The following is a 26,391-nucleotide window of genomic DNA, read 5'->3' on the forward strand; positions in this document are numbered from 1 at the left end:
CCTTTCCTTCATTGCTTTTTTCCCAGTTTGTAATTACTTATTTGATTGCTTGTTTGCTGGTTTATTATCCGTGTCCAGTAAAAGAACACTCTACAAAAACATGGACTCCACTGCAGTGTCAGTGATTACCAAAGCACTCAATAAACACCTGATAAATTAATGCATAGGTCTGGCGCTCAGAAGAAAGGTCGGAGCTAGACACACTGGGATATAGATGATAATTTACCATGAAAGCTGATTTTATAAATTACCAGTGGGACGTGTGTAGGGTTTGAAGAGAACTTAGAATGAAGACCTGAAAAGGCCCTATATTTAGAGTTCTGGTAGGATAGGCAAAGGAGACTGTCTCTCTCCTCCAATCCACTTTATGCTTTTTAACTGTGATATGACTACGCCACTTAAGTATGACTGTGTAACTATTTTACAAGTATTATTGTCATCATCCCTTACTTCCCCTATCGGACGCTTAAGTTTCTTGGAAACAGAACTGATGTCTGCTCATCCCATGATACGCTCAGCATATTGCAGGAAGTAAGGTTAAATAATCATGAACCTGGAAAAGGGGCTACTAACTAGGTAGCTGTGCCCGGCATTTCCGAGATTTCCAGCGTGCACCCGCCAACTCCGCCGCCCTAAGCGCAGAGCTGCCCGAGCCGCCGACTCCCCGGCAGGGGGCGTCGCAGCCTCCTCCGACGGCCGCTGCGGGCTGCAGTCCCCGCCCCCAGCCCCGCGGTCACCTGCAGCGGGTGCACTCGGGCCTCCTCTCGGCCGGCTCCACCGGCAGCTCCCACAGCCCGTCCGCACTGTCGTCGTCCGCCTCTGCACCCAAGGCAGCCGCCGCCGGCACTGCGCTGCCCTCCCGCCGCTCCTTGTCGTTCGGCGTCTGAGACCTTGAGGCCCCAGGAGGCCGCGCGACGGGCTTCTGCAGTGTTCGCGCCTCTTTCTGCGACTCCATGGCGGACGCTCCGGTCAGGCCGTGAGCATTGAAGTCTGGCTGCCGCCGGGGGGCGCCACGCGCTGTAGAAACCGGCCCGCGCCGCGTAGCGCCATGCACGCACGCCACGTACGGGGGGCGGTTCTCCGAAGCCCAGGGTGGAGGTCCCACCCTGCCGCTGGGAAGGAACGAGCCCATTGGTCTGTGCCCAGTGGGACCGTTCACCTAGAACCGGGTAGGCAAGTGAGGGCAGTGTGGGAGTGCTGGTGAGGTTAACTAGCGTCATTGGGAGAGGTAAGGGAAACCTCCCCGAGAGTACCAAGCCCGAATTTAACCCCTTTAAAAGTTAAAATAAAATGGAATTCTGCATTTTCTGCCTTGGGATGGCAGTTTAAGAATTTGCAGGATTTCCACGCGTGCATGCATCGCAGGTGCAGCAGCTGATGCACTTATTATTTAAAGGCCAACAAAGGAGAGGTTATATCCACTGGAAACTACTCACAGCTGGTCCATTTCATTATGTGAATTTCCTGCTCTTCTATGTCTTGTGCTAATAAGACATCAAGCACGCTATTTTACATTGGACATCAGATATTTGTTAAATTAGATTTTTAGATCGTCCCGGATCAGGAAGCAATAGGAGAGCTGGCCCCGGGTACCAATAGGTTTTATCTATGAGGAAACAAGCCCTAGAAAGGTAACGTTGCCCAGGTATTTACAACTACTGGATACGGCGTTATATAGCACGGCAGTTGTTTTTTAAAAGCCAAAATGAAATGCATGTTAGAATGAAGGCAGAAATGCTATTTACCCAAAATGGGTGTCGAATTCCTTTTATTTATTAAGGCTTTGTGTTACTTCCAGCAATACACAACATTTAAACAATTAAGCTTGGTTTTCATCAATCATGTGAATTAAATTTAGGAATCACAATTGTCGTAACTCTATGGTTGTAATAGATTAAATGTGAGGCAAAGTAGACAACACAGAGTAACAGCAAATACTGTATTTCTTAAAGTGTTTATTTCATATTAGATTTTTCAGTCATCTTAAAATCAAGTTTGTGAATAAAATACCGTGCTGTTGTTTTCAACTATCCTACATTCTTTCCCCCCGGAAACAGCACCTCTCTTTTCCTTTGGAGCGTCCTGTGTGAGGGATAGAAAAAGGCTGAAACACCCACCTGGTGATGGACGTAGAGTGGGAGAAAGAACTAGCAATTATGCCATTTGGAATTGGAGGATAAACAAAACACAGAAACTGTAGGAAAGGAGATGAATCAGAAAATTCATCTTGGCTGCAGATTTAGGTTGGGGAACCAATTCTTTAACTGCCAAAATTAAATTCTCATGTGACTTATCTTTAAACGAAAGGAAGCTGCTCATCTTTAATTTCAAGAGGTGAAATGTGCTCAAGTCCTGTAAGGTCCCTTGAGACTCCCAGTTGTGTGGTGTTAGAAGACAGATGATAAGGAAAAAAAAAAAACTTTTTATCTAAGGAATGCGAGCAGTCATGTCTTACTCTCCCTTGAGCTAAATAATTACCTCTTGAAGCCACTTGCTATGCAGGCCCTAGACTGACACCAAGTAGCTGTAAAATGCCGTATACCCTATAGTTCAACAATATGTATAGCCAATCACTAGCCAATGTTATTTCTGTAAGTAAATGACACTTCCTGAGACATAGCTTTTGTAATGCCCCCCTCTGCTGATTCGTTCTCTTTTCTTTAAAAACTCCAGCCCGTTTTGTTCTCCAGAGCACTCTCCACAGCAACCTGGAAGTACATCCTAGGCTACAGTCCTCAACGTTGGCCCAAATAAACCCTCTGCTCCTTCCTTTTAGGTTGACGTGAGCCTACTTATTTGGGGCGTCCTTTTTAACACCCCTTATCAGATTGTTGGCTTTACCCTTCAAAGTATTCAAAATCCAAACATTTATCTCACCTACTACTTCTGCCTTGGTTCAAGCCCCCATCATCTCTTGCATAGAATATTGCCAAAGACCTAAGTGCTCTCCTGCTCCATCTCCGCTCCTTATGAAGAAAATCCCCTACAAGTCCATTGTCTCAGAGGTTGACCAAAATCAAAGAAAGCTTCCATCCAGGCAGGACGCAGAGCTGAGAAAGGAGAGCGATTTTCCTCTATAGGAAGCAAGAAATTCACCCAATATCCAGGTTTGTGAACAATGACCTTCAGAAGCCTGAGGAAACATGCAGGTGAGGTTACCACCTTGGGGCAGACCCAGGTATCAGACCATCAGTGACTCAGCTTCTGGGAAGTGCCAAGACACCAGAAAGGGAAGTAAAATATCCTTTATGGGATACAGCCAACTTACCAGTGTCAAGATCATGTATTGAGGTGTTAATGTATGTTTTGTTTATCTCCCAACTTCAGATAGAAAACCAGACTTTTATGCTCCTTTGCCTCAGAGGAGTTTGGGTAGTAAAGACTGAGGACAATCTTAGGTCCACGCCTGGTGTTGTGGGGAAAGGAGATCCTGTTACTGGTAGATGAAAGGGCCTCAATAATGTAAGGGATTGAACATCCTGCCAGGCCTGCAGTATGAGGATTCAGCATTGTATAAGATTTGATTTAAATGAAATAAAAACATGGTATTTTTTGCTATATCCATTTTCTATCACTGTGGAACTAATAACCACAAATTTAGTGGCATTTTCCTTTGTTTTGTTTTTTTTGAGATGGAGTCTCGCTCTGCCGCCCAGGCTGGAGAGTAGTGGCGTGATCTGGGCTCACTGTGACCTCCGCCTCCTGGATTCAAGCAATTCTTCTGCCTCAGCCCCCCGAGTAGCTGGGACTACAGGCTGCGTGCAACCATGCCGGGCTAATTTTGTATTTTTAGTAGAGACAGGGTTTTACTGTGTTGATCATGCTGGTCTTGAACTCCAGACCTCAGGTGATCTGCCCGCCTCAGCCTCCCAAAGTGCTGGGATTACAGGAGTGAGCCGCCACGCCTGGCCACTTATTTTTCTTTTAAGTGAAAACCAAGTTTATGAGGAAAGTAAAGGAATAACAAATGGCTACTCCATAGGCAGAGCAGCAGCTTAGGCTGCTCCATCAAGGATATTTTTTTTTTATTATTATTATACTTTAAGTTCTAGGGTACATGTGCACAACGTACAGTTTTGTTACATATGTATACATGTGCCATGTTGCTGTGCTGCACCCATTAACTCATCATTTACATTAGGTCTATCTCCTAATGCTATCCCTCCCCTCTCCCCCCACCCCACAACAGGCCCCGGTGTGTGATGTTCCCCTTCCTGTGTCCAAGTGTTCTCATTGTTCAATTCCCACCTATGAGTGAGAACATGCGGTGTTTGGTTTTCTGTCCTTGCGATAGTTTGCTGAGAATGATGGTTTCCAGCTTCATCCATGTCCCTACAAAGGACATGAACTCATCATTTTTTATGGCTGCATAGTATTCTATGGTGTATATGTGCCACATTTGCTTAATCCAGTCTATCATTGATGGGCATTTGGGTTGGTTCCAAGTCTTTGCTATCGTGAATAGTGCCACAATAAACATACATGTGCATATGTCGTTATAGCAGCATGATTTATAATCCTTTGGGTATATACCCAGTAATGGGATGGCTGGGTCAAATGGTATTTCTAGTTCTAGATCCTTGAGGAATAGCCACACTGTCTTCCACAGTGGTTGAACTCGTTTACAGTCCCACCAACAATGTAAAAGTGTTCCTGTTTCTCCACATCCTCTCCAGCACCTGTTGTTTCCTGACTTTTTAATGATGGCCATTCTAACTGGTGTGAAATGGTATCTCACTGTGGTTTTGATTTACATTTCTCTGATGACCAGTGATGATGAGCATTTTTTCATGTGTCTGTTGGCTGCATAAATGTCTTCTTTTGAGAAGTGTCTGTTCATATCCTTTGCCCACTTTTTGATGGGGTCGTTTGATTTTTTCTTGTAAATTTGTTTAAGTTCTTTGTAGATTCTGGATATTAGCCCTTTATCAGATGGGTAGGTTGCAAAAATTTTCTCCCATTCTGTAGGTTGCCTGTTCACTCTGATGGTAGTTCCTTTTGCTGTGCAGAAGCTCTTTAGTTCAATTAGATCCCATTTGTCAATTTTGGCTTTTGTTGCCATTGCTTTTGGTGTTTTAGACATGAAGTCCTTGCCCATGCCTAGGTCCTGAATGGTATTGCCTACATTTTCTTCTAGGGTTTTTATGGTTTTAGGTCTAACATTTAAGTCTTTAATCTATCTTGAATTAATTTTTGTATAAGGTGTAAGGAAGGGATCCAGTTTCAGCTTTCTACATATGGCTAGCCAGTTTTCCCAGCACCATTTATTAAATAGAGAATCCTTTCCCCATTTCTTGTTTTTGTCAGGTTTGTCAAAGATCAGATGGTTGTAGCTGTGTGGTATTATTTCTGAGGACTGTGTTCTGTTCCATTGGTCTATTTCTCTGTTTTGGTACCAGTACCATGCTGTTTTGGTTACTGTAGCCTTGTAATATAGTTTGAAGTCAGGTAGCGTGATGTCTCCAACTTTGTTCTTTTTGCTTAGGATTGTCTTGGCAATGCGAGCTCTTTTTTGGTTCCATATGAACTTTAGTTTTTTCCAATTCTGTGAAGAAAGTCATTGGTAGCTTGATGGGGATGGCATTGAATCTATAAATTATCTTGGGCAGTATGGCCATTTTCACGATATTGATTCTTCCTATCCATGAACATGGAATGTTCTTCCATTTGTTTGTGTCCTCTTTTATTTCATTGAGCAATGGTTTGTAGTTCTCCTTGAAGAGGTCCTTCACGTCCCTTGTAAGTTAGATTCCTAGGTATTTTATTCTCTTTGAAGCCATTGTGAATGGGAGTTCACTCAGATTTTTCTCTCTGTTTGTCTGTTATTGGTGTATAGGAATGCTTGTGATTTTTGCACATTGATTTTGTATCCTGAGACTTTGCTGAAGTTGCTTATCAGCTTAAGGAGATTTTGGGCTGAGACAATGGGGTTTTCTAAATATACAATCATGTCATCTGCAAACAGGGACAACTTGACTTCCTCTTTTCCTAATTGAATACCCTTTATTTCTTTCTCCTGCCTAATTGCCCTGGCCAGAACTTCCAACACTATGTTGAATAGGAGTGGTGAGAGAGGGCATCCCTGTCTTGTGCCAGTTTTCAAAGGGAATGCTTCTAGTTTTTACCCATTCAGTATGATATTGGCTGTGGGTTTGTCATAAATAGCTCTTATTATTTTGAGATACGTCCCATCAATACCTAGTTTATTAAGAGGTTTTAGCATGAAGGGCCTTTTCTGCATCTGTTGAGATAATCATGTGGTTTTTGTCTTTGGTTCTGTTTAGATGATGGATTACGTTTATTGATTTGTGTATGTTGAACCAGCCTTGTATCCCAGGGATGAAGCCCAGTTGATCATGGTGGATAAGCTTTTTGATGTGCTGCTGGATTCGGTTTGCCAGTATTTTATTGAGGATTTTTGCATCAATGTTCATCAAGGATATTGGTCTCAAATTCTCTTTTTTTGTTGTGTCTCTGTCAGGCTTTGGTTTCAGGATGATGCTGGCCTCATAAAATGAGTTAGGGAGGATTCCTTCTTTTTCTATCAATTGGAATAGTTTCAAAAGGAATGGTACCAGCTCCTCCTTGTACCTCTGGTAGAATTCGGCTGCAAATCCATCTGTTCCTGGACTTTTTTTCATTGGTAGGCTATTAATTATTGCCTCAGTTTCAGAGCCTGTTATTTGTCTATTCAGGGATTCAGCTTCTTCCTGGTTTAGTGCACCAATAATACTTACAGTTATTTCTTGATTATATGTTAAACAAGGGGTGGATTATTTATGAGTTTTCCAGGAAAGGGGTGAGCAATTTCCAGAACTGAGGGCTCCTCCCGTTTTCAGACCACACAGGATTACTTCCTGACATTGCCTTGGCATTTGCAAACTGTCATGGTGCTGATGGGAGTGTCTTTTAGCATACTAATGCATTATAGTTAGCATATAATGAGTGCTGAGGACAACCAGAGGTCACTTTCTTGGCCATATTGGTTTTGATGCGATTGGCCAGCTTCTTTATCACATCTTTATGACCTGTACCTTGTGCTGACCTCCTGTCTCATCCTGTGACTTAGAATGCCTAACCTCCTGGGAATTCAGCTCAGTAAGTCTCAGCTTTATTTTACCCAGCCCCTATTCAAGATGGAATTGCTCTGGTTCAAACGCCTCTGACATATTTCCCACCTCCCTTTTATACGAGAACCCTTAATGCTAAGGGTTTTAGAGGGACAAAGATCCATCTTCTGTAGCTTCTCCAGGCTGAGTAGGGGTGATGATATTCCTGCCTAACTACTAGGGTCTCTTGTATTTGGGGTAGAGAGGAGCTCAGTCAGAAAGCATCAGTATGGTGAGGGCCATCCATAACTCTGATAAAAGGTGATATCTGGAAGATTAATAGGTGTCAAATTTAAGATAACATTGAGTAAACTTACCCTGAATTCTTACATGGGGAGTACAGCAGCAACATATTCCACAACAGTAAAACAAAATTATCCCAAGTAAACTAGATAAGAAAACTTTCCATTAACTGGGCAATTTGAAACCAAGCTGATATGGTGTCACTACCTGATTCCAATATATTCCCAGAATTACAATATTGATCTATATTTTTACATTATCCATCCCCCTTGTTTCGTTTGAGCAGCAGCCAGAGATCACTGATTGGTTTACAGGGATGAGCAGTCAGTCTAAATTGCAGGAAAAAAATCCCCAAAGACAACTGATGAAGTTAGAATCTAATAACAATTGTACCATAGTTCTTGAAACATAATTTTTCTGTCTTCAATCTCCCATTTTTACTAAATACAAATCATGATAAAACCAATTTGCCTTATTATACTTAGCCTGATCGTTTGTATAAAGTGCAGCAGGAATAATTATTTGCCACGTAGGCTTATTTTAATTAGCTTTGAAGGAACTTTTGTTCCATGAAAGGAATCTTAGATAAGACTTTTTTAAAAGCCCAGCGCAGCTATGAGGTTTTACTGACAAATACCTATGAGTTGGGTAAGTTCCTCTTCTCTTGAGGTCCCAAGATAATTTGGGGCTTCTGGGCCTGTCAAAAACTGACATTGTTTACTTACCACAGGTCTGGAACTCTATACAGGGACTACGTAGACAAGGTATGAGGTGAGGCCAGTTTCCCAAGGGGTTTTTATTGATTTGTGAGTCAAATTTGATTCCTTAAAAGAAAGTGTGCTATTCCAGTCAAAACCTTGGTAAAATAACCGGTGTCTCCAGTTGTGTCCCGTTACAAAAGAAAACAGATTCTTATTGCACTTATGCAAATAACTATATTGCCATAAGTTAAGAATGCTCACAAATAATTTCCAATTCTGGAGAAATCAGGTAGAGAGAAATAAATATGCTCCAAATTTTGTTCACAGGAACAGACTTTACTCAATCGTTAAAAGCTGTAAGTAGCCTGAAAGTTTTCTTGGCTCTGAAAAACAAAACAAAGGATCAGCAATGTTTTAAACAAAAAAGTCAAAGAGATTATTCAGTCTTCTATTAGTTCAGTCTATGCAATTAACTCCTGTTCTGCTTGATATTCATGAACATTTCAGCTCTCCATGAGAGTCCTGAAACTTTTTTCATCTACTCTAATGTTACAATCTCCAAAGCTATTAGAAATGTGCACTTAAGAGCACCTGTCAAAGTCCTGTAGCTGATTATAAACCACCTTTTGAAGAGGATCAAAATAAGACAATTGTCTGTGGATGACAGTCTTAGGACAGCCAGTATTAAGAGCCACAATTGACAAGAAAATTTGGTTACTTCTGTGGCATACAATAATTTTACATAACAATTGTAACTATTAATAACGTACAGTAACTCATATTAGAATTATAAGAGTTTACATGATTTTGGAATACATACCGATTACATTTATACAAATACAGCCCAAAGAAAGCCAAACACCATTTTATATTTGACAACACTTCCTGTATGATTTTTATTTTTATTTCTACTTTTGAGTCAGAGTCTCACTCTGTCACCCAGGCTGGAGTGCAGTGGTGCAATCTCAGCTCACTGCAACCTGTGCCTCCTGGGTTCAAGCGATTCTCCTGCCTCAGCCTCCCAAGTAGCTGGTATTGCAGGCACACACCACCACACCCAGCTAATTTTTGTGTTTTTAGTAGACACAAGGTTTCACCATGTTGGCCAGGCTGGTCTCAAGCTGCTGACCCCAGGTGATCCATCTGCCTCAGCCTCCCAAAGTGTTGGAATTACCAGTGTAAGCCACCATGCCTGGCTCTACATGATTTTTATACCAAATAAGCCAAATATGTCTCTTTTGAACTTTAGGGGACCTAATATCTAAAAGATTAATTAGGTCAGAAAAAGACGTAATTTAGAGTATGATTTTGGAAAGTTTGTCAGACATCAAAGGTTTAAAACACGATATCACAAAATAGAATCCCAGGCCACCATAAGTTATTCATTCAGGCAAAATGATGACTTAAAAATATTTTTAAAGGCAAAAACCTTTATTCATTAAGAGGGAAGACTTAGCTTTCTAAACAATCTGTGTCTTTTTTTTTTCTTTCCTTTCTTTTTCCTATAGTTTATTTAAAAGGCAAACAAAAATCTTTCTTTTTTTTGATAGTACATGAAAATCTTGTTCAAGAGAGAAAGCCAAATTTTACCCTTTGCATTAGTGTACTATTAATGTCAACCCCAATTTTTAATAAAACTTTATAGACAAATCTATCCAATTTTTATGTGTGACCATAAGGTAAGATTCTCATAAACCTTTTACAAATCTTTACAAATTTTTGTTAAAGAACAGATTAGTGCTGTAAGAAAAACCTGTTGTGCTTTTATTCCAATATTCCAAAGGGTATTCCAATGAATAACCTTTTAACTTTAGCCAATATGTTCACACATAGAATTTCTTTTACAAGATTAATTTTTCACAAATCTTCCACAATTTACTCAAACCTCCAGCTTTTTTCTACTTAACTTAAAACAATCCTTTAACCCTTTAGGCACACAAAAAAATCTACATTCTCATGATGTCTTATAATCTTTTACAAAAAACACATTTCACTTTCCTTACACATCTTGCATGTAAAGCTGTTTTTATTTCCAAGATTACTAAGGTCATGTGAACTAAAAGGCATTAAAGTTTTTACTTTTCTGACAAAATATTTGAGTTAAGCATTTATTATTTTTAAAACAAATAAAGCTCCTTCATATGTAAACATCACACACACGGCCAGGCGCGGTGGCTCACACCTGTAATCTCAGCACTTTGGGAGGCCAAGGCAGGTGGATCATGAGGTCAGGAGTTCGAGACCAGCCTGGCCAACATGGTGAAACCCCATCTCTACTAAAAATACAAAAATTAGCCAGGTATGATGGCGGGTGCTTGTAATCCCAGCTACTCAGGAGGCTGAGGCAGGAGAATTGCTTGAACCCGGGAGGTGGAGGTTGCAGTAAGCCAAGATCATGCCACTGCACTCCAGCCTGGGTGACAGCAAGACTCCATCTCAGGGAGAAAAACTAAATAAATAAAAATCACACACACATCACATATAAATATAGACAGAAGAAGATCCAGTAATTTTAAGATTTTTCATTTGCCAAGGTTTTTTAATTACTGACTCCAGGGTGGAGCCCTTGGAGGAACAGGGCCAAGTTTCTATGTCCTAATAGGCAGGCACAGCTGAAAGGCAAAACATCCCTGAAAATTAAGGGTCTCATTTTTTACCAGATCATGGATCCCAAAGAAAGAGAAGTGCTATGGAATAAGACAATGCAGTGATTTTGCCATGCATTTTATTGCAAAGCAATACAAAGCAAATCAGCCCATTCTGTGATTAGCCCATCTTTCGTGAGAGTCTTATCTCTCCGTAGGGGGTAGGGACATTTTCATTTCTTTTAGGTAGCCAAAGGCATGCTTCTCTAATCCAAACATGCAAAGAGCTATCTCCCCATAACTGCCATTAGCCAGCCCCAGAATTACATTTCCTATCTAGTTATTACAACCAAAGCTCTCTCATAGTGTGAAGTAATTTCTGCTAACCCTAAAAGTCAAAACCATGAGATAAGGCAATGCAAAATAGAACAAAGCTTTAGATTTTGAGAAGGATTTATCTGCTTTCAATTCCAGGGGTTTCGTGAGGAAAATAGAGGTCTTTCCCAAAACAGCGTCTGTGGTGCCTCCTCTGTTTTTTCCAAGGAGTCCCGTAAAGCTTGAATATCCACTTTTAAATAAGCTGATGTTTAACCATAGTCCTCTTTAAAAAATCTTTTTAAGTCTCTTATTACATGACTTTAGTCAGGCCAAACAGCCAATACTTTTGTGCTCAGAGAAAGGAAAATTCAAGACAGTTAGTGGAGGGGAAGAGAATCAACAAATAGTGAAGGTCACACAGACAAACCAGAAAGGACTCATTCCCCAAGCCAGGAATTGAACCCTGAACCTGGGCCACCATTAAGAAAAGATAAAGCCTTAGCAACTAAACTATAGCATTGGGCAGTTTCTGATGCTTTTTCCCAGAAGAAGCCTAAAGCAGCCAATTTTATACTTGCAGTGGGTTTTAACTGCTCAAGACAATTTTTAGAGCTAACCATAACATGAACCCTAAAATTCCTGTTCTCTGCAAGGGGGAGACCAAGCAAAAGTACTGCCACATGGTTACAAGGTCAGGCTCCCAAGGACATTTTTCAGTGTGTGGTCTCTGGGAAAGTTGTTTGTCCTGAGTAACAGAAAAGATAAGAAAGGGAAAGGAAAGGGAGAAAAGCATTGCCTGAAGCAGGGTGGGGAAGGCAAGGTGCACAAGGAGGCCAGAGAAAGACCCACCCAATGCAGTGACACTGAATCAAAAGTTCAGGCAGCCACTTGTCAGTTGAGGAGGGATCTTTTCCTGCAGCCCCATCAGCTGTAAAGTTTCCCCCTTTGGGGAGGAAAAAGCTCCCCATGCCCCACAGTCCTGTACATGACTAATCCTGTCACCCATAGCCTTCAGCAAAGAATGCAAGGCAGATTAATCCAAAGAGAATAGTGGTTAACTTCCCATAATACCAAATCTATTTTTAACCAAAAGGGACTTTACTGAGAGGGTGGTATCTAACCCCCTAAATCTTAGGAAGGACTCTAACCTTCCTAAGTTCAGCCTTGACCCTAAGTTTGGTCAAGCATCCTTGCCTTTTATTAAGAGGGGCTTTTAACCCACTCTGTCTTAGGAGAGACTCTAACTCCCCTAAATTGGGCCTCTAACCCAATCCCATCCTTTACCCAGGTACCCCACCATTACCCAAAGTCAGCCAATCAGTGCTGCAGTCTGTTTCCTTTGAGTCCGGGGTCTTCTCAGTATCACCTCTTTGGGATTCGTCAGGAAGATGTTACCGGAAAGGGGTCCTGATCCAGACCCCAAGAGAGGGTTCTTGGACCTCACACAAAGAAGAGTTTGAGGCAAATTCATAAAGTGGAAGCAAGTTTATTAGGAAAGTAAAGGAATAGAGAATGGCTCCTCCATAGGCAGGATAGTCAATTTAGTGGCTTTTTAACAGATACTTTTTCTCGTCCACCCCCTCCTACCAACATACATTATTTATCTTACAGCTCTGTATGTCAGAAATCTGACATAGATCCCACAGGACTAAAATCTAGATGTTGGCAGGCTGGATTCTTTTGGGGGCTCTAAGGGATAATCTGTTTTCTTGCTTATTTAGGTGTTGGCAGAATTCAGTTCCTTGTGGTGGTTATTTTCCTGCTGTCAGCTAAAGGCTAGTCTCAGCTTGTAGAGGTAACCCATGTTCTCTGGCTCATGGCCCCCATCCTCCATCGTGAAGCCAGCAGGGGCATGTTGAGTCATTCTCATGTTCTGAATCTCTCCTGCCTCTTTTTCCATTACATCTTTCTAACCAACTCTCTGCCTTCCTTTTCCACTTCCATTTCTACCCAGATAATCCAGGATAATCTCCCTATTTTAAAATCAAATGGTTAGCAAACCGAATTCCCTTTTGCCGTGAAGTAACATATTCACAAGGCTTTATACCAGAGGACAAAGATCACAGGGGTCAAAATTCTGCCCACCATAAATTTGCTCACCTGAATTCCTGCTTGCAAATTCATACAAACTACATATGAAAAAAATGGAAATATATATACCAAAAAAATCAGTATTTCTATCAAGATACTGAGATTAAAGGTCTGGGTGTGTTTTTCTTATCTCTTACAAATATTCTACACAATGACCATGTAAATACTATTTTTAGAAGAATATGGAACATTAACTAGACATCAACATCTAATAATGGTCTGATTAATACCAAGTTATATAAGTGGAAGATAGTTTGTATTAATTCCATTCTTTGGTTTACTTGCTGACCTTTCCTTAATAATGTATTTCTACTTTTTTTTTCTTTTTTTGAGACGGAGCCTTGCTCTCTTGCCCAGGCTGGAAATGCAGTGGCATGATCTCAGCTCACTGCAACCTCTGCCTCCCAGATTCAAGCCATTCTCCTCCCTCAGCCTCCCAAGTAGCTGGGATTACAGGCGTGTGCCACCACACCTGGCTAATTTTTGTATTTTTAGTAGAGACGGGGTTTCACTGTGCTGTCCAAGCTGGTCTCGAACTCCTGACCTCAGGTGATCTCCCTGCCTCAGCCTCCCAAAGTGCTGGGATTACAGCCATGAGCCACCACACCCAGCCATATTTCTAATTTTTTAATGTGACTTAGTAGTGAGTCCAATGATGCTAATATTTAATGCAAGGTCCTCAAGTACAACTATCATGATTATTTTTATATAAGTTATTCTTAAATGACTTCGTTGATGATACAGAGGTGTCCTTCTTTCTCTCAACTTCCAGGTTGAGATAGTTTTTCTTAGGGCAGGGCCTTCCTTCACAGCTTCATGCCTTTCACCCTTTCACCCAAATTGTCACCAATATGTCCTGAACCATTTCTTTATTAGTTATACCATTGGTATAATGCTTGTCTTTTTGTTTCTTTAAGTTTCCTGACACTAGCTACCTATAAAAATGTCTTTTTCTGCCTGATTTTCCTCAGGGATCTATTCTAATTTTTATATTTTTTGGCTGTGCAGTGTTGCTTTTGTATTTTCTTAAAATTCTAGGTTAATTAAATTGGATATTTATTATTTCTTCTTTTTCACATGTGAAGACCCACTATATTATTTCTTATCCACATATAGAATATATAATCTTAAAATAATCTTAGTCTTCTGCCTGTAGGATTTTTTTTTAGAGGAATGTTGCGTAGGCTGAACTAGAACTCCTGGCCTCAAGCAATCTTTCTACCTCCTGATTAGTGGGAATTATAGGCACCGACTGCAGCAAAGGATTTTTTTTCCTTTTTTTTTTTTTCTCCATCTTGGTGAATACAGGGATTATTTTGTAAAGCACTTTATTTGCTTGGATTTGTTTGTTCGACCAATCAGTTTTGTAACAGGATAGATATATATATATATAAAATATAAATTTATAATTATATGTAATATAAATTTATATATATATATATATTATATATATATATATATATGTATGTATTTCTTTTAGACAGAGTCTCACTCTGTCACCCAGGCTGGAGTGCAGTGGCTCAATTTCCCCTGGGTTCAAGCCATTCTCCTGCCTCAGCCTCCTGAGTAGCTGGGACTATAGGTGCACACCACCATGTCCAGCTAATTTTTGTATTTTTAGTAGAGACAGGGTTTCATCATGTTGGCCGAGTTGGTCTTGAACTGCTGACCTCAAGTGATCTGCCTGCCTTGGCCTCCCAAAGTGCTGGGATTACAGGCGTGAGTCACCACACCCAGCCAATTTTATATTTTGAATTAAATACTCCTACTGGGAGTTAAATAATTAAAATTGTAAAACCCAATTCTGATGACTGGGAATTTAATTTAACTATTTGAATGAAATAAAAATTAACTCTATTACTAGAACCATCTAATTCTCAAGCAAGAATGGAATTTAAAGATTGCGTAGCACAGTACTCCTCTAGCCTGGCTCACATTGGAATCACGTGAGGAACCCGCAGGCCAATTACATTAGAACCTGGTATCAGGGGGAAACTTGCAGGCATCAGTACTCCTAGGAAATCTGTCCTGCAGCTTGAATTGAAAACCGCTGACCTGACCTAAGATTTTACTTCTACAGATGAGAAAGTTAAAGCTTAGAGGAAAACAACCAGGTAAAAAATTCAAGCCTCCTGACTTCAAACCTACTGAGTTTTCTACTCCACAGATTGTTCTCCATCTTTGAGGTGTTCGAAGGCTTCTCTAGAGCCTTCATAACTGTTCATAAAGTCCTAGGTTCTACCTCAAACCTAATGAAACAGAATTTGTCACTCTTTAGGTAATCCAGATGAGTACCAAAGTTGAGAACCATTGCAAGTTACCTAAAGTAATGAGGTTTTTATCATATAAAAACAATATAACTTACATTTCTCTCTTCCATTTTTTAAACTGATGACTCTTTGTTTTTGTTAGATATATTGTTATTGTTTTTTAATGTACCACAATCCAATTTGGGGGATATTTTCACCACAGCAGTAATTCATTACCACAACCACTCTTCTTTCCTTTGTTTTTCCTTCCTTTTTGTAGTCCTAAATTCTACAAGATGTTGAGCTGAGGCAATAAGTAATTGAACTGGAAAAATATGATGCAAAATGATTAAAACTAGAATGTCTAAATAGCTACAAAGGCGTTGGCAGATATAATTGTTTAATTAGTCTAGAAAAATATAATTTAATTAATAGTTCAGTAAGTCTTAGCAAGAAGAACATTTATTGAAAACTCTTCATTTGTCAGGCACTATACTAAGTACTTTACATGTAATCCTAAGACTATCTCATAATCTTAGGATTAACCCTATAAGGTAAATATTATGTTTACCTCTACAAAGAAAAAGACTGAAGCACAGAGAGATTATAACACCAGGCAGAGTGGCTCACACCTGTAATACCAGCACTTTGGGAGGCCGAGGTGGGAGGATCACTAGAGGCCAGGAGTTTGAGACCAGCCTGGCCAACATGGCAAAACCCAGTCTCTACTAAAACTACAAAAATTATCCGGGCATGATGGCAGGCACCTGTAATCCCAGCTACTCGGGAGGCATAGGCAGGAGAATTGCTTGAACCTGGAAGGTAGAGGTTGCAGTGAGCCGAGATCTTGCCACTGCACTCCAGCCTGAGCGACAGAGCGAGACTTCATCTTAAAAAAAAAAAAGAGAGAGAGAGAGATTAAGTAACTTGGTCACGGTCACACAATAGTAACTTTCAGAATTTATAAATTGGAATCATTAACAAAGATGTCCAGTGCCAAGGAACTTGTCTGTCTCCTTAAAAGCACTGAATAGACACAAATAGTTCTAGAAGTTAGCAGTATTGAGTACAAAGAAGAACCACTGAGAAGGCATTGAGCTACTGTCATATCCTATACTTTATATTAACTCAATTTTTCAAGACTGCTGGCTCTCCTCACGATTTTCTGGAAATTTTACCTTCAAAACTTGACAAAGGAACAAAATAGAAGACCTGAATAGACCAATACCATGAAAAATGTGTCAAAGAATTGCCTGCAGTATACTCTAGGCTCAAATAATCATGCAAATGCATAATTTCAAACATTAAAAGATTAAATGTGATTAAAACTGTCATGGAAACATGGAAAGCTCTTCAGTTATTTATTTTATTTTATTTTATTTTTGAGGCAGGGTCTCACTCTATCACCCAGGCTGGAGTACAGTGGCATGATTATAGCTCACTGCAGCCTTAAACTCCTGGATTCAAATGATCCTCCTGCCTCAGCCTACCAAAGTGCTGTGAGTACAGGCATGAGCCACCATGCCTGCCTCAGATCTTGGTTTCTAATATGCTGAAATATATTCGTTTATATTTAATACTGTTTAATTAAAGGAACCAGGGCTCTTTGGAGAAATGGTCAATTCTAAAAACGGGGCAGGAAATAAACAAGATAAATCTTGAGCATCTTGTAGTGCCAGAAAGTAAGGAAGTAAAAAAATAAGCATAATTTTAAATAATTCATAAGCACAATGATGTAGGTACATCAAAGGGACAGAGAAACCAATGGAAAGAGCTCCCAGTGACCAATGCTAGAACAATTTGAGCCACAAAATAGTTTAAAAAATAATGAGTCTGGGCACAGTGGCTCATGCCAGCACTTTGGGAAACCAAGGTAGGAGAATTGTTTGAGCCCAGGCATTCAAGACCAGCCTGGGAAACATAGTGGGACCTTGTCTCTACAAAAAATTTACAAAATTAGCTGGGTGTAATAGCATGCACCTGTAGTCCCAGCTACTTGGGAGGCTGAGGTGGGAGGATTGCTTGAGCCCAGGAGGTTGAGGCTGCAGGGAGCCATGATTGCACCAGTGTACTCCAGCCCGAGCAAGACCCTGTCTCAAAAAAAAAAAAAAGGAAATATTGGATTATAACCCAATGCGTAAAATGAAAACCCATGGGTTTATAGTGGTATAAATAAATACTTGAATAAATAAATGTGGGAGGGAAAACAAACCTCCTATGCAGAAGAATCCCAAGTAATTTATGTAGGTACTCCATTCTCAAGGAGGGGGAACATAATTCCTCACTCTCTAAGAGTGGTCTGTGCATAGTAACTTTCTTCCAAAGAATACAGCATGGAAAGGGGGTGGGAAGAGTGTAATTTTTCAGTGGAAAAATTTGACAAACACTAACTCAAGGTCAATATGAGCAATGTAAGTCATGATGGTAGTGTGTGCCCTTGTACCATGTGATGAAAATGAAAATAACCCCAGCCTAATTATGAGAAAAACACCAGACAAATCCCAGTTGTGGGGTATTTTATAAATTACCTTATCACTACTCCTCAAAACTGTCAAGGTTATTAAGAACAAAGCAAAACAGAAGTCTAAGAAACTGTCACAAACAAGAGAAGCCAAAGAACATGTGATTAGCAAATATAATTTGGTAACTTGGATGGAATCCTGGAACAGAAAGAGGACATTAGGTAAAAACAAAGGACATCTGAATAAAGTATGGATTTTAGTTAACAATAATGTTTTAATATTGGCTCATAAATTATAATGAATGTACAAGACTAACATAAGAGGTTTATAATAGAGAAACTGGATACTGGATATGTAGAAACTTTCTGTACTATCTTCACAATTTTTCTGCAAATCTAAAACCATTCTGAAAAAAATTTATATTTTTAAAGAAGATAATTGTAGGCAGTTAAAACGTGAACTAAAACAAAAGTTGTCTTCCGTAATAGAAACATGAAATACTTAGGACTAATCCTAATATGAAATTAACAAGACCTATGTGATGAAAAGAAATGAAACTTCAGAGTGTGCTCACTTCAGCAGCATATATACTAAAATTGGAATGATGCAGAGAAGATTAACATGGCCTCTGCACAAAGATGACATGAAGGATTAAAAATTTAAAAAAAAGAAAAACCAACTTCACTGGGTAATGTGAACATTTTTAATAACTAAAAATGTATAGCATTTGCCTTTATAGAAAACTGAATATCACTAACATGTTGTTTCTTCCCAAACTATATAATCTTAATTCAAACCTAAAAGGGGCTTATTCACTGCTAGTGAAAATGTAAAATGGTAGTACTATGACAGTTTTTTAGAATTCAAATATATACCTACCTTTGGACCAAGCCCTTTTACTCCTCCTCAAAAGAAATGAAAATATATGTTCACACAAACACTTGTACTTAAATGTTCATAGTAATTTTATTTGCAATATCCTTCTCAGTGGGGGCTGCTATAACAAAAATACCATATACTGCATGGCTTATAAACAACAGAAATTTATTCCTCACAGTTCTGGAGGATGGGAAGTCCAAGATTAAGCCACAGGCAGATTCAGTTTTTGGTGAGGTCCCACTTCCTGGTTCATAGACAGATGGCCATCTTCTCATTGTTTCTTCATACAGCAGAAGAGGCAGAGGAACTCTCTGAGGCCTTTTTTATAAGGACAGTAATCCTATTCAAGAGGCCTCCCACCATATGACCTATCATCTCCAAAGGCCCCACCTCCCAACAACCATGTGACCTATCATCTCCAAAGGCCCCACCTCCAAACACCGTCACATTAAGGATTATTAGTTTTCAACATATGAATTTTGAGAAGACACAAACGTTCAGCTTATAGCAACCTTAAAACTGGGGGAAAAATAAGAAATATTCATCAATAGGTCAGTGGATAAAGAATATGGTATATCTATACAAATGGAATAATACCCGATAACAAAAGAGGAATTAAATACTAATAACTGCAACAATATTGTTGAATCTCAAAATCGTTATGCTGGTGAAAGAAGCCAGACACACCATATAATTCCACACATAAAAAGTTCTAGAAAATGCAAACTAGCATATACTGACAGAGAACAGATCAGTGGTTGCAAAGAGCCAAGGGCAGAAGGGAGGTTATATGCAAAGTGGCTCAAGAAAACAGAGATGACAGAAATGTTCCATACATTGTGTAATACAAGTTTCAAGAGGGTTATACATCTGTCAAATATCACCAAATTTTACCTCTTAAATATATGCAAGTTATACATACATTTGTATGTATGTAAGTTATACCTCCAAAAAGTTTTTTAAAAACCTAAATTGGGTGAGGGCCAGATATGGCAAAATAATTTTTTCTTATTTGAGAATAGGAAAGAAAAAAATTTTAATAAAAGGTAATCAGTGGGTCCTGTCAAATAAAAAGCAAACTCAGACTTAGTAAGGAGAGACTTTGTTGGAAGTTATAAGAGGAAAAGGGTCTCTTTCAATAGGAGAAGGGGAGCTATTGCAATAATAGGAACTCTTTGACCATAATACCTGCAAGCTTCTCAAGAGTTAGGTGAAATGAGTTTTTCTTTTATAGAGACGAGTAAACTAGATTAGAAAGATTTAGATGTGGGCAAGTGGGATAAGAGAATGGAATTAAAGAATGTTTTACCCTGAAGCCAGCCTTCTCTCCAGAGCTGCTGTTGAAGAGGGGTTACATGCTGACTCAGACTGAGGATGGGCCAAGGTTCAGGGACCTGGGGGATAGACAGAATCTTAACCAAAGTGTGATTAACAAGCATTTTGTTCCCACTGATCATTAGTACAAACAAGTTTAGTTAATCATTTATGAAGCAAAGAGTGGGAATTTGGAGTCTGTTTCTGGCCTCGTCATAGGTAAACAAGGCAGTATACATGAGTTTTATCTAAATTATATGGGAAAGGGTGCTTCTTTGCAGCAAGGCCTTTCTGAAACACAAAAGAGTGGGGGATTTCTCTATCTTTGCTCTTTTCCAGGAGCACAGAACTTAGGTAAAATTCAACACTGTCGATTTCTTCTAAAAAAGGCTGCCATGTTGCACAATTCTAGAAGGCATTTTTTCTTTCCCAGATAGGCATGTAAAGATATGATAATTAAGACTAATCAATTGAAAAAATAGATAACTCTTGAAGAGAATTTATTACAGTACATAGAAGAACCTAAAACATGATAAAAAATGTAATACCCATCAATGAAAAAAATCACACATTATTAAAAGTATGACATTGCCGGGACGCCCACCTCACACGTGCGAGGGTGGCAGGAGCCGTCGGGTATATGGGGATGAGCCACATGCTGGCCTCTTTCTTTGACCTGGACAACATGCTCATCAACATGGCCAGGGGGAGCAGGAGAGACCTGTTGGAGGTGAGAAAGCTCTTACAATCACAATATCATTTTAAGAAAAGGCTGAAATCATCTGTGATATAGTTTAAGTTAAACTCAGGGAGGAATGTTTTCATCCTTATAGTACATGCATTACTGATCTAAGGACTTCAGTTGGGAAGATGCAGTCCCGGAAACAAAAGATGGTGCCGCCAATAGAAAATTGACTGAAGAATGTCACTTCCTTTGGAAATCTACATGTTTACAGCTGATGACACTAGCAGAAACTATCAAAGCCATGCTCACCGAACTTAGAAAGGAGGCCTGCCTATTTTTATTAAGGAATGGGGACAGACAGACCCAGAGGGAGAAAATTGAGGCTTGTGCCTGTCGGTCTTATTTCCACGCTATTGGAGGTGGAGAGCAGAGAGAGAAGCCAGCACCATCCATATTTTATTACTGCTGCAATCTTCTCAAAGTACAACCTGAGGACTGTGTGATGGTCAGTGATACGTTAGAAACCGACGTCCAAGGAGGCCTCAATGCAGGATTGAAAGCAACAGTCTGGATCAATAAAAATGGAATAGTGTCACTGAAGTCCTCCCCTGTTCTGCATTACATGGTTTCTTCTGTGCTGGAGTTACCTGCTCTCTTACAAAGTATACACCACAAAGTCAGTATGTCCACTTAAAAGCACATAGAAGGGCATGATTATGAACTTGAGAATCAATTTGCAGAGTTTGAACTAAGAAAAGTTAGGGCATTCCACTTACTATGGTCCAGAATAATTTTACTTATGATTTAATGACCAATATTGCAAAGGTCCTCCCAACCCTATTGCTTTTCAGTTTTAACAAACACCCATGACTGGTATTTATATCTGAAAATTCAGATTGCATTAATACAAGGTAGTATAGCCCAGAAAATGTGAGGAAATATATTATCTGTTAGTCTGTAACAGAAGATTTTTAAAAATAATTTTATTAATCTTTTAATATCTTGGCTGCATGATACCAAGCAGGCTAGCTTACACATGGATACACAAATGCCAGGTTTATCTTCTGGCTTAAAAATAGATATTTTTTAAAAATAGATTTTCTAAAATGCATAATAGATTTATCACAGCAACTGAATCTGGTTAATACGAAATAAGTTCTAAGTCACATGCAAATCAAGGTATTTCATCATGAAATTATTTTGCATGTTTTTAAAACATAAAACGTATTTTTGCCTATTTTGGAGGTATACTTCCTTTTCTATTATGAATCTGATTTTTTTGCATGACCTTTTTTTTTTTTCAGAGGAGGACACAATTTTTTTTGTGGTGTGTGACAGATTCCTCCAGTTAAAAAATAAATAAATAAATAAAAGCTTAAAATCTACACATGGTGGCTGGGTGGAGTGAGGCGGCTCGCCTGAGCGTGGCTGGGCCCAGTCCTGGGCTGCAGCCGGGGCTGGGAATGTGGCACAGTGAGGCTGGGAGCCGGCCCTGAGCCAGCCCTGCGTGGGGGTAGCGGGCCTCAGGGGGTGCCAGAGCTGGAGGCGGAAGCATGAAGTCAGGACTGAGTGGGTGAAGAGAACCTGGGCTGAGCAGACATGGCCACTTATCGCCAAGGAGGGCAGATGCAGCTGCCCCTAGCTGATGCCATTCGTTCATGTCTCATCGATAATTTCTCATCTAGCATTTGCAAGGCTTGAGCCAAGCTGTGCCATGACACACTATCAGGGAGTTACTTGATCCTTCCCACCAGAAGAAACTTATGTAGGGAGATCAACACCAGCTAGTGTGCTTCTCTATAAAGCCTCAAAGTATAGGACAGATTTCACATGCCCAGAGGCTGTTGAGGAGGCTTCGTGTGCGCGGCAGAGGCCACCTCTTTCTTTGTGGGCTGGATGGGTCCTTGAGTGTCCTCTCTTCACAAACTTCGTCATCTTCCTCATCTTTTTGAATACGATCGTATTGATGGTTGAAATAGAATTGCTGGGATCCACAGATACCTAACTGTGGCCATTGAAGCTGACCTTGGAGGTGGCAACTTGGTTTATCTTGTTTATTTTCATCCTGGAGATCCTTCTTATGTGGCTATCCTAGCTTTTCCCTTTTCTAGAAGAGTGTCTGGAATGTCTTTGACTTTGTTGTTACCATGTTGTGCAGGCACTGATGAACTTGGAAGACAAAGCAATGGATGGCTTCAATATCCTTGGGCCCAGCAAAACATAATGAAGGGAATTGTTGGAAATAGAGAATTCAAAACATAAATGTCTGTTCAGATAGAAAAAAATCTACACATGGTCCTCATTTCTCACCTGTGCACAGTGAGCTTGTAGCTTCCTTGTAGTCTTTACCTCTCAAGGAAATGTTTTTACTATCTTTTCCCAGACACACAATGAGGTTGAGAGAGCTAGGCTGTCTTGCTGGAGATAAGTGCAAGCTACATGGCACCAAAAGTCATTTTTCTTCTGTGGATCCATAAAAGCAAAATTTCCTTGGTGCAGCCTAACCATGTAGTCCCCCTTCTGTCCTCTACTGACAGTGGTTTCACCCATATGATGAACTGAATAGAAAATTCGGTTTTGCTATGAGCCATTTCCAGAGTGCCATTTTAATACTTGAGTGACTCTTCTTAGAGTTACCATCTGCCTTAAATCTCCTGTTTTTCACATTTTTGAATATATCGTTGTTTTGCAGATTTCTGTATCTAATTCAGGGTTTACTTGGAGCTTAATTATTAATGGCTCTATAGCAAGGCATCATCTTGCAACCAGAGATTTTTCTCTGGATGATTAGGCTGGACAATCTCATGATTACACTTACCAAACTTGGAGTAAAGTGGTTGATAAAGAATAAAGGAGGTTATTAAAGTGGTTAATAAATATAATTGGATTGGTTTTTGGTGGGTTTTTCTTTTAACTGTTGGATAATAAACTACTAAATAATTACAGCTGTTTGCGGTGGCTCACACCTGTAATCCTACCACTTTGGGAGGCCAAGGTGGGTGGATCACTTGAGGTCAGGAGTTCGAGGCCAGCCTGGCCAACATGGTAAAACCCCGTCGCTAGTAAAAATACAAAAATTAGCCAGAAATCACTTGAACCTGGGAGGCGGAGATTGCAGTGAGCTGAGATCGTGCCACTGCACTCCAGCCTGGGCAACACAGCAAGACTACGTCTCAAAAAATGAAATAAACTCCTAATGGAAAATATTAGATTGTGTGTTTGGATGTATAGCTATGTCTCCAAGATTAATACTCAGAGAATCAAATTGTACATTGTACCTATCTGTGAACTTATTTCTTTAGCCAGTTGTTTTTCTGCCTACTGCCAAGAAACAGGTTTCTCTGCCTTGTGCAAATGCCCTTTTGTGTTTGCTGCGTACTCTTGATTTTTAAAAATGTGATTGTACCCTCGACTGTCCCAAGGTGTTGTTTCTATAACACTGAACATTTGTGAACAGAATATATTTGTAGCTCCAGATACAGTACCTATATGACTTTGATCATATTTTAGCTATTTAAAACTTAAGTTGGAGGATTTTGGCAAAAGTAGTTATATGGATGATTGCTCTAATAGACTGGTTGGCATGTGTGATGCTGTGGGCTCATTCTTTTAGCTGTCCCACAGGATGGATGTAGGCAGTGTCACATTCATTACTCTACGGATAAAGGCTCATCCCTTTTACATAGTGGTGACAAATCTCAACAAGGTAGTTCCTAGGATGTTAAGTGAGCAGTTCTTCAGCAAAAATGATGTAGGAGAAAAAAATGGAATTGTTTAATTTCCTTGTCTTCACAGTTTGTATTCTACATAGTACAGTAAGACAATATTAAATTCCATTTGCACCCTTCCTTATGAAAGAACTTTGTGGTTATCTACCTTCTGAGTGGAATGTTACTGAAGATATTTTTAAATATTGAAATAAACCTATGATTTTATTACTAATTTTTTGTTTTAGACTAAGATCCCTTAAAATTAAAAAACGTTATAACAGTGAAAAAAAAGTATGATGTTGGGAAAATGGAATTTTTTGATAAAAAGTTAGAACTACAAATGACATAAAAAAAAAAAACAGGTCACAGAGAAAAAGTTGAATTTAAAAATGATACCACCAGGCCAAGCATGGTGGCTCAAGCCTGTAATTCTAGCACTTTGCGAGGCCAAGGACAGGGGAATCACTTGAGCTCAAGAGTTCGAGGCCAGTCTGGGCAACAAAGTGAGACCCCTCCATTCTATTTTAAAAATAATAAAAATAAGGGCCGGGCGCGGTGGCTCACGCCTGTAATCCCAGCACTTTGGGAGGCCGAGGCAGGCGGATCACAAGGTCAGGAGATCGAGACCATCCTGGCTAACACGGTGAAACCCCGTCTCTACTAAAAACACAAAAAATTAGGCGGGCACAGTGGCAGGCGCCTGTAGTCCCAGCTACTCGGGAGGCTGAGGCAGGAGACTGGCGTGAACCCGGGAGGCGGAGCTTGCAGTGAGCCGAGATCGCGCCACTGCACTCTGGCCTGGGAGAAATAGCAAGACTCCATTTCAAAAATAAATAAATAAATAAATAAAAATAAAAATAAATAAAAATTTTAAAATGAAAAAAAAAATGGGCTGGGCATGGTGGCTCACACCTGTAATCCCAGCACTTTGGGAGGCCGAGGCGGGCGGATTACGAGGTCTGGAGCTCGAGATCATCCTGGCCAACATGGTGAAACCCCGTCTCTACTAAAAATACAAAAAATGAGCCAGGCATGGTAGCACGCACCTGTAGTCCCAGCTACTCAGGAGGCTGAGGCAGAAGAATTGCTTGAACCCAGGAGACGGAGGTTGCAGTGAGCCCAGATCATGCCACTGCACTCCAGCCTGGTGACAGAGCGAGACTCCATCTCGAAAAGAAAAAAAAACAAAAGTGATATCATCTGTTGTAAATTCAGAGAAAATATACCTTAATATTTGTTTGATATCTCTACAGGAAAGGTCTTTATAAGCCGTAAAGGCAATGCAACAAAAGCATAAATGAAAAATGTTTATTTGATTAATAAAACCATAAAACATTTATATGCCAAGACCAATGTAAACAAAATTTTAAAACACCTAATAAAATCTACTACTAAACCAGGCATTGTGGCTCATATTTGTAATCCCAGCACTTTGGGAGACCGAAGTGGGATGATCACTTGAGCCCAGGAGTTCAAGACAAGCCTGGGCAACAGGGCAAGACCCCATCTCTATTTTTAGTAAATTTTTATTAAAAAGAACTTTTTAAAAATCCACTACTACACTCCCACCCATAGGAGCAGATATATCTTTAACTTGGAAGTGGTTGCTGATATGGAGGAAGAAAAGATTTGGAGAAGTTATATCATGAGACCATTGAGCACAGACCTGATAATCAACGAATGTGCACAGATATGACCAAAAATCCATTAAAATGCTGATTTACAGTATACCCTGCCTGGAGCCCCATTTTTCCTACTTTTGATCCAGCACCAAAGAGGTAGGGTTAGCACAGAAGGAGGCCTCTAGAACCCTGATCCAGCCCTGCTATTTGCATCCATTACAATTGGTCAAATGAGTCCTATGTGATACTGATTCTTAAATATGTTAATATTACTCTTGATTGTATAGCTATCACTCAAGAGCATTTTTAGGACCAGTAGGAAGAACCATCTCCTCCTCCTCTTCCTTCCTCCCACTCGTGCTATGATAGAGCTATGTTAAAGAAGTTTACTTTTGTAAATACCTGGAGGGATGAGAAAGAAAA

General features: G+C 39.9%; 1 protein-coding gene, 1 long non-coding RNA gene, 1 other non-coding gene and 2 pseudogenes across 6 annotated transcripts in view; 3 read left to right on the top strand and 2 right to left on the bottom strand.

Annotated features, from left to right (window-relative positions):
- DTWD2 (DTW domain containing 2) overlaps positions 1-6,094 on the bottom strand; it is a 161,447-nt gene extending 155,353 nt beyond the window's left edge. Inside the window, exon 1 of one of the 3 annotated variants that reach the window (XM_055298764.2) lies at positions 738-6,092. In XM_055298764.2, the coding sequence (XP_055154739.2) occupies positions 738-1,132 (395 nt within the window). In that variant the 5' untranslated portion in view covers positions 1,133-6,092. Of the gene's footprint in view, positions 1-737 lie in introns of all 3 variants that reach the window. The other 2 variants (XM_055298765.2, XM_063612943.1) reach the window with 2 other exon arrangements.
- A 1,885-nt stretch (positions 6,095-7,979) lies between these two features.
- The window catches only part of LOC129493080 (uncharacterized), a 75,738-nt gene continuing 57,326 nt past the window's right edge, over positions 7,980-26,391 (bottom strand). Inside the window, exon 3 of one of the 2 annotated variants that reach the window (XR_010114487.1) lies at positions 7,980-8,436. This is a non-coding gene — a long non-coding RNA (uncharacterized lncRNA). Of the gene's footprint in view, positions 8,437-18,705; positions 20,032-26,391 lie in introns of those variants that run through there. The other variant, XR_010114486.1, reaches the window with a different exon arrangement.
- Positions 18,325-18,431, top strand: LOC129457875 (U6 spliceosomal RNA). The gene has a single exon (XR_008649423.1). It is a non-coding gene; the product is annotated as a U6 spliceosomal RNA (small nuclear RNA).
- Positions 20,592-21,383, top strand: LOC129493079 (N-acylneuraminate-9-phosphatase-like; annotated as a pseudogene).
- On the top strand, positions 22,162-22,921 carry LOC129492695 (cation channel sperm-associated protein 2-like; annotated as a pseudogene).

Source organism: Symphalangus syndactylus, chromosome 11 (assembly GCF_028878055.3).
Source record: "Symphalangus syndactylus isolate Jambi chromosome 11, NHGRI_mSymSyn1-v2.1_pri, whole genome shotgun sequence".
Lineage (NCBI taxonomy): Eukaryota > Metazoa > Chordata > Mammalia > Primates > Hylobatidae > Symphalangus > Symphalangus syndactylus.